This window comes from Lethenteron reissneri, chromosome 45, assembly GCF_015708825.2.
Source record: "Lethenteron reissneri isolate LAM-NWPU_2019-01 chromosome 45, ASM1570882v1, whole genome shotgun sequence".
Lineage (NCBI taxonomy): Eukaryota > Metazoa > Chordata > Hyperoartia > Petromyzontiformes > Petromyzontidae > Lethenteron > Lethenteron reissneri.
In genome coordinates, this window is record NC_083823.1 from 5,559,293 (window position 1) to 5,575,729 (window position 16,437).

Genomic DNA, 16,437 nt, shown 5'->3' on the forward strand with positions numbered 1-16,437 from the left:
ATACCTCTTAAATCCTGGATACGGTACCTCCTCAGTGCTCTGACCGCTGAGACACCTGGGTAAGGTACCTCTTAAATCCTGGATACGGTACCTCCTCAGCGCTCTGACCACTGAGACACCTGGGTAAGGTACCTCTCAAATCCTGGATACGGTACCTCCTCAGCGCTCTGACCACTGAGACACCTGCGTAAGGTACCTCTCAAATCCTGGATACGGAACCTCCTCAAGGCTCTGACTGCTGAGACATCTGGGTAAGGTACCTCTTAAATCCTGGATACGGTTCCTCAGTGCTCTGACCGCTGAGATCCCTGGGTAAGGTAACTCTCAAATCCTGGATACGGTACCTCCTCAGCGCTCTGATCACTGAGACCCCTGGGTAAGGTACCTCTCAAATCCTGGATACGGAACCTCCTCAAGGATCTGACTGCTGAGACATCTGGGTAAGGTACCTCTTAAATCCTGGATACGGTTCCTCAGTGCTCTGACCGCTGAGATCCCTGGGTAAGGTACCTCTCAAATCCTGGATACGGTACCTCCTCAGCACTCTGACTGCTGAGATCACTGGGTACCGTACCTCTTCAATCATGGATATGGTACCTCTGCATTGCTCTAACAGCTAAGACACCTGGGTACCTCCCAAAGCCTGACGTTGACATTACAGTTGTTTACCTTGCTGAAACGGTCACACCGTAAAACGATAGCGGCTAATATGTCTTCTGTCAGTCTTACTCACCAACGTATTCGGCCCATGTTGGCGATGGAGATTGTTTCTATCAAGCTTGCTCCAATAATCTTCCATTAGAATTAGACTCACATAGGACCCAAATAGAATAACATCACGTAAACAATTGGGTCGACTGTTCTGCACTAAATTTCCATTGGCTTGCAGCTTTCATAAATTATGTTTCTGATAAATTAGAATTACCATGGGCAAAATAAAAATATAAATAAATAGATAAATATTCAATGCCTCTGGCATCAACTTTGTATAATTGTGCAGCCAAGGCATTCTTTGCATATTTCCACAACTTTATCCTCGATGTGTAATCGGCATCTTGAGACTAGGAATCCAGTCGGAACTCTCACAGGTAGAAATGCAGAAATGGTATCACAGAATTGCTGGGGAAATCTCCAGTGGCCGCTCATCCACATTAATACCATTTCTATTACTGTACAACATTCACCCATCTTCTTGGTTCTTTCGGTAAAGTCTACGTGCCTTTACCGAAAGAACCAAGAAGATGAATCCCTGCAGTCACGAAAGCTTTAAATCAACATTCACCCAGTAACCATGAAACGTTTATCCAACGTTGGTGCCAACGGCCCTAACGGTTGCAATCACGTACCAACGTTGACCCACCGTTGGTATATTAACTGGGTAACTTACCAAGGACATTCATTCTAGATTTGAAGCTTTCGTGACTGCAAGGATTCATATTCTTAGGTTTTTTCGGTAAAGTCACGTAGGCAAAAAATTAAAATTAATAAAAGTAAAATAAAAATAAAAATACCTCCGAAACGTCGTGATTTTTATTTTGATTTTACTTTTATTAATTTTAAATTTTTACCTACGTGACTTTACCGAAAAAACCTAAGAATTACCAAGGACAGTCTGGGCCATCGTAACTCTTTTGTTCACGAGTCGCCCGTCTAAGTTTTGCAGTAGGGGGCGATGTTGCCGTATGAATTACACTGGTCCGTGACGCGGCCGGGTAGAAGAGCGATCTCTGCGTCCTTCTGTAATTGGTTCACGGGGTTTCGTATCCAGCAGACGCCGTGCATTAGTTACCGTTGGTCAGTGGTGTGGGGACGACGTAATCAGCTCAGGTTGGGTGCGGTAATCGGTCACGTGGGGGCCCAAAAATGATTTGATGTGTCTCGCACGGTCGCACCCAGGCTTATTGTATACCGCGGCTCATCTCGCCTAATCATGTCGTCGTTACGCTCACAGTTTCGAACATTTCACGCCGTTGTGGCGCGCTCCGTATTCGTAAAATGCAGCCACCGCTTGAATTAAATAAAAAATGTTGGAACGTAAATTAAACCGTGCCATTAAAATAACTTAAACCGCGTTTTAAATAAGGGGCCGTCCGTAAATGACGTCACGCGATTTTGGACGATTTTTTACCTCCCCCCCCCCTTCGTCACACGGCGTCACAAAAAGTCAGACCCCCCCCTCAAATATGACGTCACAAAGCTCTGCCCCCCCCCAAAAAAAACATATTACCATTTTTTAAATAAAACATGCTTCAAATAGCTTCAAACTATTGTCATTGTAGGGCGTATTTAATGTGGCACTGTGTTGTTATAACAATTCTATATTTATTTAAAGTTGCGCATTTTGATGTGACGTCACAAGCAATGATCATCAGGTACAAATGAAAGAGAAAAACCTAGTAAACTTAGAAATATAATGCAATACAACAAAGAGAGTTGGATAACATAACAGTTAGGGTGTGTTGTACTGTATTGCATTGTATTTCTAAGTTTACTAGGTTTGTTTTCTCTTTCATTTGTACCTGATGATGATGATGATTGCTCGTGTTGCAATCGAAACGTCGTATGCTATTATTTAATTTATTAGTTTCTATTTCTACGGGACTTTACCGATAGAACCAAAGAACACGTATACTATTCGAAATCATTGAAACAACGTGTTTTTATACCACTCTCAACCGCCGTCCAAATCCCCAATTGCGTTCCCTAACAGTCGATGTGACGTCACTACGTTGCGTGCGTTCTGTCATCCACACGATCATTCTCTCTGCCTCTCAAAGTGATGTCTCAGCATGCACCTCTGCTATGCTTCCTCGCGCACTTTTGAGCCACCGTTTAGCCAGAGAATAGTCTCGGATCTGCGCACGTGTACGTACGTTCTGCGTTGTATAATTTTTGCTCGTAATTCATCAATGGTGCACGTACTCTTACCTAATTTTTCGTGGAGGTGGGGGGGGGGATAACTGACCACGGGTTTACTGTAGACGATATCGCGTGCATGCAACGAACATGCTGCTGCTGCAGAAACAGTGGAGGAAGTGTCAAGCTCACGCTAAAAAACCCGCAACGGCCACATGTAAAAGCTGCCCAAAAATATAAATGCTGACATGGCATCAAAAAAATGCCGCTGTATTTCGTTGTACGTATGTGTGTTGAACTTCTTTCGCGCCGTACGTAGGCATCCGCGCTAATTGGAGGGACGGGGGAAGGACAATAAACTAAACACATCTTCTTGGTTCTTTCGGTAAGGTCACGTAGAAGGGAAATAATGAAATAATAAAAAATAAAACATAATCACATACTTATTTAAAAAATAAAACATAACCAAATAATAATTTTATTATGTTTTATTTTTATTATTTTTAATGTTATGTTTTATTTGTATTATTTTATTATTTCCCTTCTACGTGACTTTACCGAAAGAACCAAGAAGATGAATCCCTGCAGTCACGAAAGCTTTAAATCGAAATTTAAACTAAACACATGCACGCAAAAAACGTCACCAAATAAATTAGCTTTCAATCTAGATGATGTAAAAGTGCATGGCTCCACTGGCTTCTTAATATGGGAAGGAAGAGCGTTCCGAACGGTCGCAGAAGCGCATCTGAAAGTGCGCGTGTGGTGCCCGTCTTCGTTCGATGGCCCAGCCAGAAGCCGCTGCTGCTGCTGCGGTGCCCGGAGTTCGCGTGATGGTTCATGCTCCTTGACGAGATCGTCAAGGTATCGTGGTTAATTTGTGACAAGCACTTTGCGTGCCATATGCGCGACCTGTTCATGTCGTCATTCGGCAACCTCTGGTGACTGCGTCCAGCAGACGACGCAGACACTGCGCGTTCAAGGCTGCCCAGAGCGTAGGGAGCTAAAAGTGGGCAACTTTCCACGTGATGATTGCGCGTGGCCAACGTGGACGTCGGTCGTAACTCTAACCGTGAAAGCTCCTCGTCCACACCAGCGGCCTGAGGCTTTTCACCGCCGAGTTCGACGCCAACGCACGACGCCGCTGCGGGCTCCCAAGCCGCATTGGAGCATCCGCGATGGGGGCAGCGAACTCGATTTCACCCACGGAGAGAGAGAGCGGTCAGCAAAAGAGAAGGGAGCCAGCCCTCTTTGCAGAGGGGATGGCCCACGTCACCACCACGCAGGGAAATCGCAGTCATTGCCTGAGGAAAGCACAAAGGACTTTGACCCAAACGTCCTCGCGTTGACGTTGCATTCATTAGTGAAAAGCATTAAGCCGCCAGTGAGCAATTATATTGGTAGGGATTTGACCAGTTCATCGGCACGTGCTGTGTACATTTATGGAATGCTGGATTTTCTAAGCATTCCTGGTCATCGTCTCAGAACACAATCTCCTTCTTCTAGCTTGTGGGGGAGTGTGTCTGTAGACTGTACGTCCAGGGTAACGTTTGTGAGCCATTTGATGACAACGGCTTGCGGCTGCTTCTGTTTCGCATTCGCGGTCCGGTGCACGTGTTGCGTGCAGAATCGTGCTTGTTTTGTTTGTACCGTGTGTGCTGAACTTCTTTCACGCCGTACGCAGTCAACCGTGCTACTCGGAGGTGTGGAGGTTGGATAATAAATTAAACACAAGAAGCAGTTCTAAAGAAATGAGTTTTCAATCTAGATTTTAAAGTGCATTGCTCCTAACATCGGAAGAGCGTTCCAGACGGCCGCAGAATTGCATCTGAAAGCGCGCGATTCAGTACATATGTATGGTGAACTTCTTTCGCACCGTATAGCCTAACGTGCTTTTCGGAGCTACGAGGGAAGGACAACACACTGAACGCAAAAAGCAGTCCTGAAGAAGTGAGTTTTAAAAATGTTCGGCTTGAAACGCGAGCTCCCACGGTTTTTACGGAGGAATGTGGATGCACGCACCGCTTTGCGACCAACTTCCCCGTCTTGACGCGGACGTCATTCGGCGGGCAGTGAGTAATGAACCGGAATTTTTTTTTCGTCGCCCCGGCCGTCACATTTGCGCACCCAAGTTCAGCTTTTGACCAGTGCCCTCGAAATAGGAAGCTGCGGAGCAGAATTCATGCAGCCAGCTGCTCGCCTTCGCGTTTTGGTCACGCCCGTGCTTCTAAATAGGAGGCGAAAAAAACATGTTTTAAAAAAAAGGGATTTGATAATTTTTAGCACCCAAAGCGAGCATTCTTCTTAACCCCCCTCCCCTCTCTCCCCCTCCGACCCGGACACCCTGGAGTTTTGCGTGAATATACTCGAAGCCAGCTGCGTGGAGGGTTGGCGTAACCAGAGACGGATCACATTACGGACCAACTCCCGCACATCGGACAAAGTGGACGGACGCGGTGGAAGGTATGTAGCGACGTCATTTACTCGGCTCTCTGATATTGTGTCGATGTGCCCGGTGGCTATGGTGGGTCTGCTTGTTATATTGAACAAAGACGGTCACTGTATCAGATGCGATTCTGCAGGCATCTGAAACGCGCGTCCCTCCGATAGGAAGCCACTTGAGCTAAGCACTTCTACATCTAGAATGAAAACTAATTTCTCTGGAACTGCTCTGTGTGTTTAGTTAGTTGTCCTTACTTCCCTTGCGCCTGCGATTAGCACGGTCGGCTACGTACGGTGCCAAAGAGGTTCAACGTACTTATTCAGGAGTCACGCTTCAGAGGATGTGTAAACGTAAATAACTGAATTTCGATTTAAAGCTTTCGTGACTGCAGGGATTCATCTTCTTGGTTCTTTCGGTAAAGTCACGTAGAATGGAAATAATAAAATAATAAAAATTAAACATAATAAAATAATTCTCACGACGTTTCGGCCACAACGCAAGCAGCCGTCCTCAGGTGAAGACCAGGTCTGTCGGGGAGACAGCGTCTGACGCTGACAGAACTGGTCTTCACCTGAGGATGGCTGCTTGCGTTGTGGCCGAAACGTCGTGAGAATTATTTTATTATGTTTTATTTTCATTATTTTATTATTTCTATTCTACGTGACTTTACCGGAAGAACCAAGAAGATAAATAACTGATTCATGTATCCCGGCAAATGCGACGTAATTTTGAAACATGCATTGATACAAACAAAATCGGCGTTCACGTAATTTTTTTTGCGGAGGGTCCCGTAATCGGGATGTATGACCAAATGCCTTTAAGGCTCGATTTTTTTTATTTGCGTGTAAATCAACTTAGTGCAGACTGCAGATGGCAATGACATTCAGGAAGTCGGCGAAATCATTTAAAACAAGCCCCGAGTCTCACACTGTAGTCGTGCTAAAAGGCTTTTGAGGTTGGGAAATCTAAAATGCAGCTCCGTATTATCCAGATTATTTTTGGGTTACTTTTCTTTTCCATCCGTTCACTGCGTGTCTCTCATTCCGGAGAAAATGGGCAGTGAGTGGAGATGTTTTTTTTCACAACTGACAATTTAAAGAGAGGCCTTCTGGAGGCATACTTTGTTTACATTTTTTCAAAATATATATTATTTACCCAGAAAAGTCACGCTATGTATGTACGTTGAACTTCTTTCGCACCGTACGTAACCAACAGTGGTAAATCAGAGGTGCGGGGGGAGGACAACACGAAAAGCAGTTCGAAAGAAATGAGTTTTCACACCAAAGTCCAACGACTCTTTTGTCAGGGGAGTCCTGCTACATTTGGATATTTGGCCAACACCTGTACGGTGCCAAAGAAGTTCAACATACAAACATTGCACATTCTTATTAGCTGCGGTTGGCAACCGTAGAAGTCGGAGGAATCCCATGCAGAGCAACAGGGGAGGGAGCTGGACAAACTCTACTCTATCAAATGCGCCCGGGGCAGGGAATTAAACCCAGGTCCTTCTTGCCGTGTGGCATGTTACCACCGTGCCACCCACCCGTCCTTCCAAATCTCAAACCACCCCTTCATGAATCTAGGGCTTTCGGTAAAATGTTTTATTTTTGTGTGCAAAATAGCCATATATTGTAGTACAATATTGGCAAACATCCCAATGCAACACCCTCCTAAAATGGAGTAGTATGGCTCAGCTGGATAAACGGATTAATTTCATTATTACTATGACTGTGTAAGTACGTTCATCATCAGCGGCTATTGTCCATCCACTGCTGGATGAAGGCCTGCACATGCCACATGGGCCTTGCGAGGCCTATAATCTTCCGTCTCACGCCGGCACTTGGACCGATTTAAAACTAAACTAAAACTTTTATTTTACCAGGCAAAGCCCACTGAGCTATGTAGCTCTTTTTCAGAAGCGACCTGGCCACACAAGATAGCTCAACGAAGTGGCTTATCGTCGTGTGTAAATGTATCGCAGCCAAACACTCTAAACGCGTGTTTCTAAATGTGGAGGGGAAAACCAGAGGACCCGGAGAAAAATCCACGCCACCACGGGGAGAACATGCAAACTCCAAATATACTACAACAGGCACCAGGGTCGAGATCGAACCCACAACCTCCTGTATACCAGGCGAGAGAGTTAACATCTCTCCACCGCGGTGCCAATTACGAGCAAACCAGTGGCACTTGCTGTTAAAAATAATCATGAGGAGCGCCGTTGTGTAGAACAAGGACTCCATTTCGTTAAGAGTGTAAGGGGCCTTGCCTGTCAGATGCGCAGTTCGCCAGCATTGATTCAAGCAAGCCTGACTGCTGATGAAACACTGATTGTCGAAAACCGTCCAGGGGTTTGCTCGTACTGAATAAATGCTGCCGGCTCCTGTATACCAGGCGAGGTAGTCAACATCTCGCCGCCATGGCGCCCCCATATCACCGAAGCTCCACGAGCCGTCCCCTCTGCTGCGCCTTCCATTGTGCCACCGAGTCCCCGCACGCGCGACTCTTCACGCGGCAAGTTCACCCCTGCTTCCTTCCCCACCAGAATGCGTCTCGTTATGACAAGCAGAGCCGTTCCCCACCGGGGCAACGGAGAATCGGGGCGGCCGCCCGGGGCCCCGCGAATTGCCGCCCTCCACCTCCCACCTCCCACCCCCCAGCGTTTCGACGTCACAGTGTCAGATGTAATACTTCCCCGGTTTAGTTCGAAGGCGTTGGTAGGGGCTGGCGGGAGGGTACACAGTGGGGTTTGCCCTGGGGCTCGTAAACTCCATGCCATGGACGGGCCTGAATACAACACCAGTGACAATTATCTGGACTGGTCCTGGGCCTCGCCTAGGTCGACTCGGCTTCAAATGAGTACTGTGCCCGGTGCGGTGTGTAAAGGATCGTCGACTAGGGAGACAAAGGCGGCCGGGCGTGGTGCTGGCCACCCAAACCCTCGTGTGCCGTGCCGGCCTTCATAGGTGCTCGCTCACAGCACTTGCCCCGAAACTCTTATTTTTTTAGGCTATGTGGAGGATACATATTCTTGGTTCTTTCGGTAAAGTCACGTTGAAGGGTGTTAAAAACAGGTGTTTTTCACACCTGATGATGATTGCTTGTGTTGCAGTCGAAACATCGTCAGAATTTTATTGTTTTATATTTTTATTATTTTATTGTTTCCGTTCTATGGCACTTTACCGAAAGAACCAAGAATATGAATTCCTACAGTCACGAAAGCGTTAAATCAAAATCTACATGGGGTATCTTTGTCTTCTTGTCTTCCCTTTTTTATCTCTCGATGCCGCTGTCGATATGCACGCTTCTTTGCACAATTTTCAGCCTTTGTTCGATTTTTTTTTGCCATGCCGCTGCCCGTGTGTTTTTGGTCCATGTCACATCAGGTAATAGTGGGTTATGTTGCCACTGGTGCTGATGATGATTCGAATGTTGACAATGCTGCCGATTATGCTTCTGTTGGAGATGAAAGACCGCTGGCTCTATTGTGAGTTATCTTTCCTTGGTGCACAAATTGGCCAGTGCAGGACACTTCTCATGCAAGAGTCTGGAGACTCAGTGAGGATTTCATGCATAAAACAATTTACATTATTCACATCTATATATGGGTCAATGGGGTTTTTTTCCAAGAGATCCTTTCCAATTTTGACCGAGTGTGCATCGATATATAAATATGTTGAACTTCTTTTGCACCGTACGTAGCCAACCATGCTAATCGGAGGTGCGGGCAGGGGGGGTGGATAACAAACTAAATGCACGCGAAAAAATCAGTTTCAAACAAATGACATTTCAAGAAATATGACTCTTGCTTGCGTTTGCACCGCTGTTTCCAGGAACGTGGCAACATTTCAAAACCTCCGGACGTTGGGAACTTACCCGGGCTTGTTCTCGCCACCGTTCACGATCTCACTGCCGCGTGCTCCTCCACTGCCCTTCGATCAACCCGTGGGCGACCGGCACACCCACCCACCCACGGCGAGAAGGCCCGTGAAGGCCCATGGCTTTCGGTGACGCCAACGCGACGGCCGTCGGCGGCGCGTGCGTTGAGTGGCTGTGGTCGCAGCGATGGTACGCCGCCCTGAACAGCGTCGTCTACAGCGTCACCTTCGTGGTCGGCTGCCTGATCAACGGGCTCGCTCTCTGGGTCTTCACGCACACCTCCAAGAAGAACAAGGTGCACATCTTCATGATCAATCTCACCGTCGCGCACCTCATCGCCATCGCCTTCATACCCTTCCGCCTCTTCCACTTCATCACTGGCGGCTGGTCGCTCGGCAAGTCGTTCTGCCGCGTCCTGGTGGCCGCCCGCTGCGTCTTCTCGGCGGCCACGCTTTGGTTCTTCACGTGCATCAGCGTCGAGCACTACCTGGCCGTGGTGCACAAGGTGGCCGCGGGGCCGATCCGCCGGGCCAAGGTTTACCGGCTCGCCAGCGTGGCCGTGTGGCTTCTGGTCGCCACGCAGATCCCGCCGATCATGCTCACGGAGGAGGCCGGCAAGGCGGTGTGCAGTGGCAGCTGCCACAAGATGAGCGTGATCACGTCCTGGCGGGAGATATGGCTGCAGCAGCTGGTCATGACCATCTTCCACTTCCTGGCGCCGTTCGCCGTCATCACCGTCACCTACTTTCACATCGTGAGGTTCCTGCTGGGCAAGAGGCACCACGGCGGCGGTGGCCGCGTCAATTTCGGCGGCAGCTTGAGCGGCAGCAAGGGCAGGTCGAAGTCCCTGAGGATAATCTTCACGATCGTCGGCTTGCTGGCGGTCTTCTACATGCCCTACCACATCGGCATAACCATCCACCTGGGCACACAGTGGCTGTGGAGCGACGCGGCGGATGGCTGCGGCGTCTCGGGCGCCGTCATCGCCTGCCTATCGCTGCTCATGGACGTCAGCTGCTGCGCGCTCTTCCCGCTCTACTTCCTCGTGTCCAAGTACTTCAGGCAGCGCTTTAACAGCGTGCTCGTCTACCAGCGCTACCTGTCGAGGCTCACGAGGAAGAGGCGTGCGTCCGTGGCCATGGACTCCCTGGAGTGACCGCCGCGGTTGCCATCGGCGGCAGCATCAGCATCGTCAGCGGCGTGTGTCGAGTTTGAGGCCAGGAGGTGCTTTCGTTCGAACCGCGTGTGCGGTGCTCATGGGACTTGCCAGGGATGAGATACTCATTTGGAAGAGTGACGAAGTGTGTGTGTGTATGTGCACTTTTTGTTGAACTTCTTTCGCGCCGTACATAGCCAACTGCGCTAATAGGAGGTTGCAGGCAGGGGGGGGCACACGCAAACTCAACACACAAAGCCGTTTTCAAGAAATCAGTTTTGAATCTAGATTTCAAAGTGCCGCAGCTCCAGTGGCTTCCTGCAGCAACGAAGGACCAAGTAGAAATCGGCACAAAAACAACTGCGCCACGCGAGAAATCGAAAACGTCGCACGAGCACAAAGACACTTTCGCACGGGCAGACAACTTTTAGACCAATGATGTTGTACAATGACATGAGTTGCAGAAACGCCAAACAGAAATTTTTGGCGACTATCGCACCGACGTGTAAACACACCGCGTTGTAAGGAGTCAGCTGCAGTTGGCAGTGACGTTATCGTAAAGGATCGACAGCTCAGCGTCAGAATTGTTGTTTTGGTAGGTGGGTGACCGAGGACATATTTGAAACGGTGGCATTCCAGGAATTTGAGGTATTCACGGAGAAATATGCCCACCGCATTTACACCGAATATGGAACTCTGTGTGAGTCTACTTGGTTTCGCTATGAGTCTGTGGGTCTGTGTGTGAGTCGAGGGGCATCTGTGTGAGGCTGTCAGGCTGTGCGTGAGGCTATTGGTTTCTCTATCTCGATGTATCTATACGTCTATGCCTCTCCCTATAAGTCTATGGGTGTCTGTGTTAGTCTATGGATCTATGTGTGAGTCTATTGCCTTATCTATGATTCCATGGGTCTCTCTCTCTCTAAGTCTATGGGTCTCTGTGCGAACCTTTGGATCTACGTATGAGTCTACCTAAAGCGATGGGGTTTCAGGCGTTTGGGGCATAAGCAGAGAATGAGTGAGAACCGCGTGACCTGTTTTGTTCTCGGTCAGACATTTGTGACGATGTGTGACGAGGGGGTTGGGGGTTTTAGAAATGTGATGTCACATCAAAATGCGCAACTTTAAATAAACATAAACAACACGTTCTACTTAATTAAATAGACGTTTTAATGTTTTCTCCCACAACATCAGAGTGCAGCGACACATTAAATACGCACGACAATGACAATAGTTTAAAGCGATTTGAAGCATGTTTTATTTGGGGGGGGGCAAAGCTTTGTGACGTCATATTTGAGGGGGGGGGTCAAAAATCGTCTAAAATCGCGTGACGTCATTTATGGACGGCCCCTTTAGTGTTGTGAGGCACCTACGATTTTGAACACGTTTGTCCTGAAGTCAGTCCGGGTAGGTTCCTGTTACACAATTACAAATGTACACATCACCCCTTCTGTTATGATGGCTTCTTCTAGCCATTTACATATTTTGAGTGAGCAATAGACACATCGGAAGCAGAACGTATCAATCACCAAACTACCGCCTGCATCGCCATCATCATCATCACCTTCATCAGCAGCAGCAGATCACAAGTATCGTTATCATAATCTACATCTGACACCACCGTGACATCTACGCATGGCGCCCCCCAAAGCATGGGGCCTGGGGCGGTCGCCCTCGGGACGGCTCCAGTAACAGCACAAGTACGATCATAACCATGACTACCCCTCCTTAACTCAACACCATCATCAGTAGCAGCATATTTATCACAATCAAAAGCGCTACCAACACGAATACCACCCACCAACATCAGTAGCAGTAAGAAGCACCAGAATCATCACTACCACCCTACCACAACAATCATGTATCATCACCACCACCACCACAATCATTGTGTTTACATTGCACAAGTTAAGTGTTAAGTTGATTTTATTTAACCGGGTGAGGACGCACCAGACCAGGACAGAGTCTCATTTGCAAACGCGTGACTGCCATGGAGCATCAGTCCGCCAGTATGGGACGACGATTGCTGCTCTCTGTGTTTGTAATCACAATTGGCTGGGGAGCAGTGACGCATGCGCACTCACTGCGTCACGAACCCGGCCACCCGAGTTCGATTCCCGCTCGTGGACAATAACAGTGGCGAATATTTGAACCGGTCCTGGGCCATGCCCAGGAGCGTTGGGCGGTTATGCGCGGAGGCCCTAGACCAGGGGTCTAGGGCGGCTCTTTACGGGCTGCTTCTTGACGATGAGTACGTATGTACTCAGATGCATTGCGGCTCTTGAAATACTGAATTTTGTACCGAATTGGAAAGAAATGGCTCTTCTTGTTATTTTGGTTGCCGACCCCTGCCCTAGACTAATCAATCAATCACCTTTCAGCCTCTTAATCACCATCAGTCGAAAGACATTCTGTAACGGTTAGCGCGCTGCGCTAAGAACCCGGCGACCCGAGTTGGATTCCTGCCCACGGCCAACACCAGTAACGATTATCTGATCCGGTCTTGGGCCTCCCCTAGGTCGACTCGTCCTTAAATGAGTACCCTGGCGCGGTGTGTAAACAAATCGCCACTGGGAAGACAAAGGCGGCCGGGCGTAGTGCTGGCCACCGAAACCCTCGTGTGCCGTGCCGGCCTTCATAGGTGCTCGCTCACAGCACTTGCCCCAAAAACTCTGTTTAGGCTATATGGGGGACCTTTATCTTTGTAATCCCAATAGAGTACCTTTGTTCAGAAAATGCACATTACAAATGCGCCACCTTCAACGTTACGTTTTGCACATGAACGTGTTGTGAACCGGTAACAATTATTCACAATACAGAAGGACACTTGAGTTTTAAACGGGAAAAACAAGTATACAGAGGTGGGACAAAGTCATTGTTATGCAAGTCCAAGTCGAGTCTGAAGTCATCAAATTCATGACTCGAGTCTGACTCGAGTCCAAGTCACATGACTCGAGTCCACACCTCAGAGGTGGGACAAAGTCATTGTTATGCAAGTCCAAGTCGAGTCTGAAGTCATCAAATTCATGACTCGAGTCTGACTCGAGTCCAAGTCACATGACTCGAGTCCACACCTCTGCAAGTATATATATATAGAGTTCCTGTTAAATAGATTATTGCGAAGGAGCATTAGACGCGATGTAATATATACGCCAACACAATCTAAAAAAAGTGAAGACCTATGACAAAAAACGGTAGTGCTTAAATAACCAAATAAGCAGACCGTGTCTCCTTCACATATTAGTCTGCACATACATTTAATATTTCTTACACGCAGCTTTCCGGGAGTGCGTGATTTCAGCAAGCTCTGTTTCAAGAGAATTAAACTGGCCCGGTTGTGACATTCACCCTCTCATCAACAGAAACGGGCTTCCTTGAACCAATGCTGATGATCTTACAGGCAAGGGCCTGTAACACATTCCTGCGGAGCGAGCTGGTAGGAACGTTGGGTTGCTCGGTCAATGGCCAGGGTGAACGGCGGCGTGGTGTATTCCACAAATATGCCCGAATGTGAGGGCGGGCACAAGCCGGCGTGAGTAGGTTAAACGTTGAGTTTTATAAGGGCACCACGGGGTGACCAGCCCCTCCCCACCCAGCCCCTCCCCACCCTCCCCACCCAGCCCCTCCCCACCCTCCCCACCCAGCCGCTCCCCGACTCTCCCCTCCCCACCCAGCCCACCCTCCCCACCCTCCCCTCCCCACCCAGCCTCTCCCTCCCCACCCAGCCCCTCCCCACCCAGCCCCTCTCCACCCAGCCCCTCCCTGCACGACAGACGGACGGACACAATAATCCCCTGTGGGCTGGCGGAACCAGTGGGTTCCTACCAGTATAATGTGTGGCGCTAGTTCAACGCGACATTAAATCGTAATACAGCGCCAAACTCAAAGCAATCACACGCGTCGCTGTGGAGAATATGAATTACAAAAATACATTCGCACGAAATGTCTCCGCATATCAGGCGCCCCGATGCGCCGCACCCTGGAGGACGGCTCTGAATGCGGATCGCAGGGTTAATTGGACTTGTAAACGAATATGGTAGACATATAAAAATATTTTTACGCACGCGCCGGGTAAATTATGACATTGTCCGATCCCCGCTCGCTGAGCGTCAGTGATGTGGTGCTCTTGTCATGGTGAAACATTGGTTGGCAAGTACACCGTCTGCTTTTAAGATGAAACTAATTATGTTGGTGGTGGTGGTGGTGATTCCGCTGCTACTGCCTTGTTTGTGGTGCATGAACAACAACAAGACTTAACACGTAGGCTTTCGCGACCAATATTATTCATACATTTCAAAATGCTGTTGATTCTCTCTTCAGCACACCGGTGGGCTAAAGAAGTGAATTATTTTGTCCTTTGTAAAACGTGACACATTTTTTACTGTTTGGCCGTGTCGGGTGGTGGAGGGTTACGACACATTTATAAATAACGCGATCTGACCCAAAAACCTATATTATGAACAACAAGACTCAACACGTTTGTCAATAACACTGCGGCCTTAAAAGTATAAAATAGGAAACGTTTTGGGCAATGGCCCTTCTACAGAGTACAGGGACTCCTCTACTTACAAACATTCGACTTACGAACTTTCAGAGATATGAACAAACCTGTCCGTATGTCCAGTTGTCTGTTCGTGCCCAGTCGTAAGTTCAACCGCAGCACAATAGATGGCGGTGGTGACATCCACATCTACAGAACGTGACGAACCAGTGGCATCTACATCTACAGCAGATTATACAACTTTTAAAGCCATTCCCGGTGTTTAGTGTACATGACGTACAACATGTTTGGAATCAACAGGAGTAAAGTTGGACTTACGAACAACTCCACTGACAAATAGACCTCTGGAACCTAACTCGTTCGTAATTACCGGAGTCCCTGTACATGTACGTACTATGTTGAACTTCTTTCGCACGATACGTAGCCAATCGCGCTAATCGGAGGTGTGGGAGAAGGACAACACACTAAATACAAGAATCAGTTCCAAAGAAATGAGTTTTCAATCTAGATTTGAAAGTACATAGCTCCAGGAGGCTTCCTAATATCGGAAGAGCGTTCCAGACGGCCGCAGAAGTACAGCAATGCGGTGACCGTCTTTGTTCGATGTCTCGCCAAAATCCGCTGCGAGGATTAAAATATAATTGTAGAGGCCAGAGAGTGGATAATAAGAGTTGGTACTTAACACCATGGGGCCTGATGGGAATTTAAAAAATGTTACCAAAATGATTAACAGTTCTTAAATTGGCGTGTGAAGAGTTTACATTTATGTTCATCAGGATTTGTATTTATTCTCATCAACCCCCATGGGGTAAAGATCAGTCTCCCAACTCGTATTGTCCACGCTCTGGAAATGCAGAAGGGTCATTGCCAGAAACGTCGCCTTTTACTTACGCTTCCTTTTAAATGTGTTGATGTGTTTCATTCACTTTAGGAATCAATAAAAAAACATGTTTTACGATGAAATCTACGTCTAGAATGGACCACCTTCTCTCTCAATATCCTGCCCCGACTGGACATATGTGGATAAGAGTTTTATGGCTCATCGGATTTCTTCCCCAGTATAAATAAATATTCTGATTCTGACCCCCCCCACCCCCCAATAATCGGAGAGTTGTCTGTGAAGTCAAATGTTCAAATAGTTTTCTTCTCTGGAAGGTCAAACGTCAACACACTTTCCACTCGAGTCAGCTCTAAAAATCCGGACTCTTCGTTTCGATGGTATTTGACCTACCCTTACACGCTGTTTAGCACGTAGGCTTTCGCGACGAATATTATTCATAGTAAAGGTTTTTGGGTTAGATCGCGTTTTTTTATAAATGTGTCGTAACCCTCCACCACCCGACACGGCCAATCAGTAAAAACAAGTGTCGCGTTAACTAAAGACAAACAGTTCACTACTTTAGCCCACCGGTGTGTTGAAGAGTGAATCAACATCATTTACAATTTTGGAGTACGACGTTTCGCTCGTAATTACATCCAGCATCAGAGGGCGATTTGCCAGAATGGTGAAGCCCTCCACGTGCTTCCCGGTCTTCAATAGAGCAGCAGCACGGTGACGTCATCATTTAACCCAATCTGGTGCAGTGACTTGAGGGGGAGAGGCGGGGG

General features: G+C 47.9%; 1 protein-coding gene across 2 annotated transcripts; it reads left to right on the forward strand.

The window, feature by feature from the left end:
• Positions 1–323: 323 nt before the first annotated feature.
• LOC133353845 (N-arachidonyl glycine receptor-like) lies at positions 324–11,455 on the forward strand. 2 transcript variants are annotated; one of them, XM_061570284.1, is made up of 3 exons: positions 324–440; positions 5,204–5,316; positions 9,130–11,455. In XM_061570284.1, exon 3 carries the CDS (start codon positions 9,294–9,296, stop codon positions 10,329–10,331), a length of 1,038 nt encoding a protein of 345 aa, XP_061426268.1. In that variant the 5' UTR covers positions 324–440; positions 5,204–5,316; positions 9,130–9,293; the 3' UTR covers positions 10,332–11,455. The 2 variants fall into 2 exon arrangements, with proteins under 2 accessions (XP_061426268.1, XP_061426267.1); XM_061570283.1 differs by lacking the exon at positions 324–440 and adding an exon at positions 3,603–4,237.
• Positions 11,456–16,437: the final 4,982 nt, after the last annotated feature.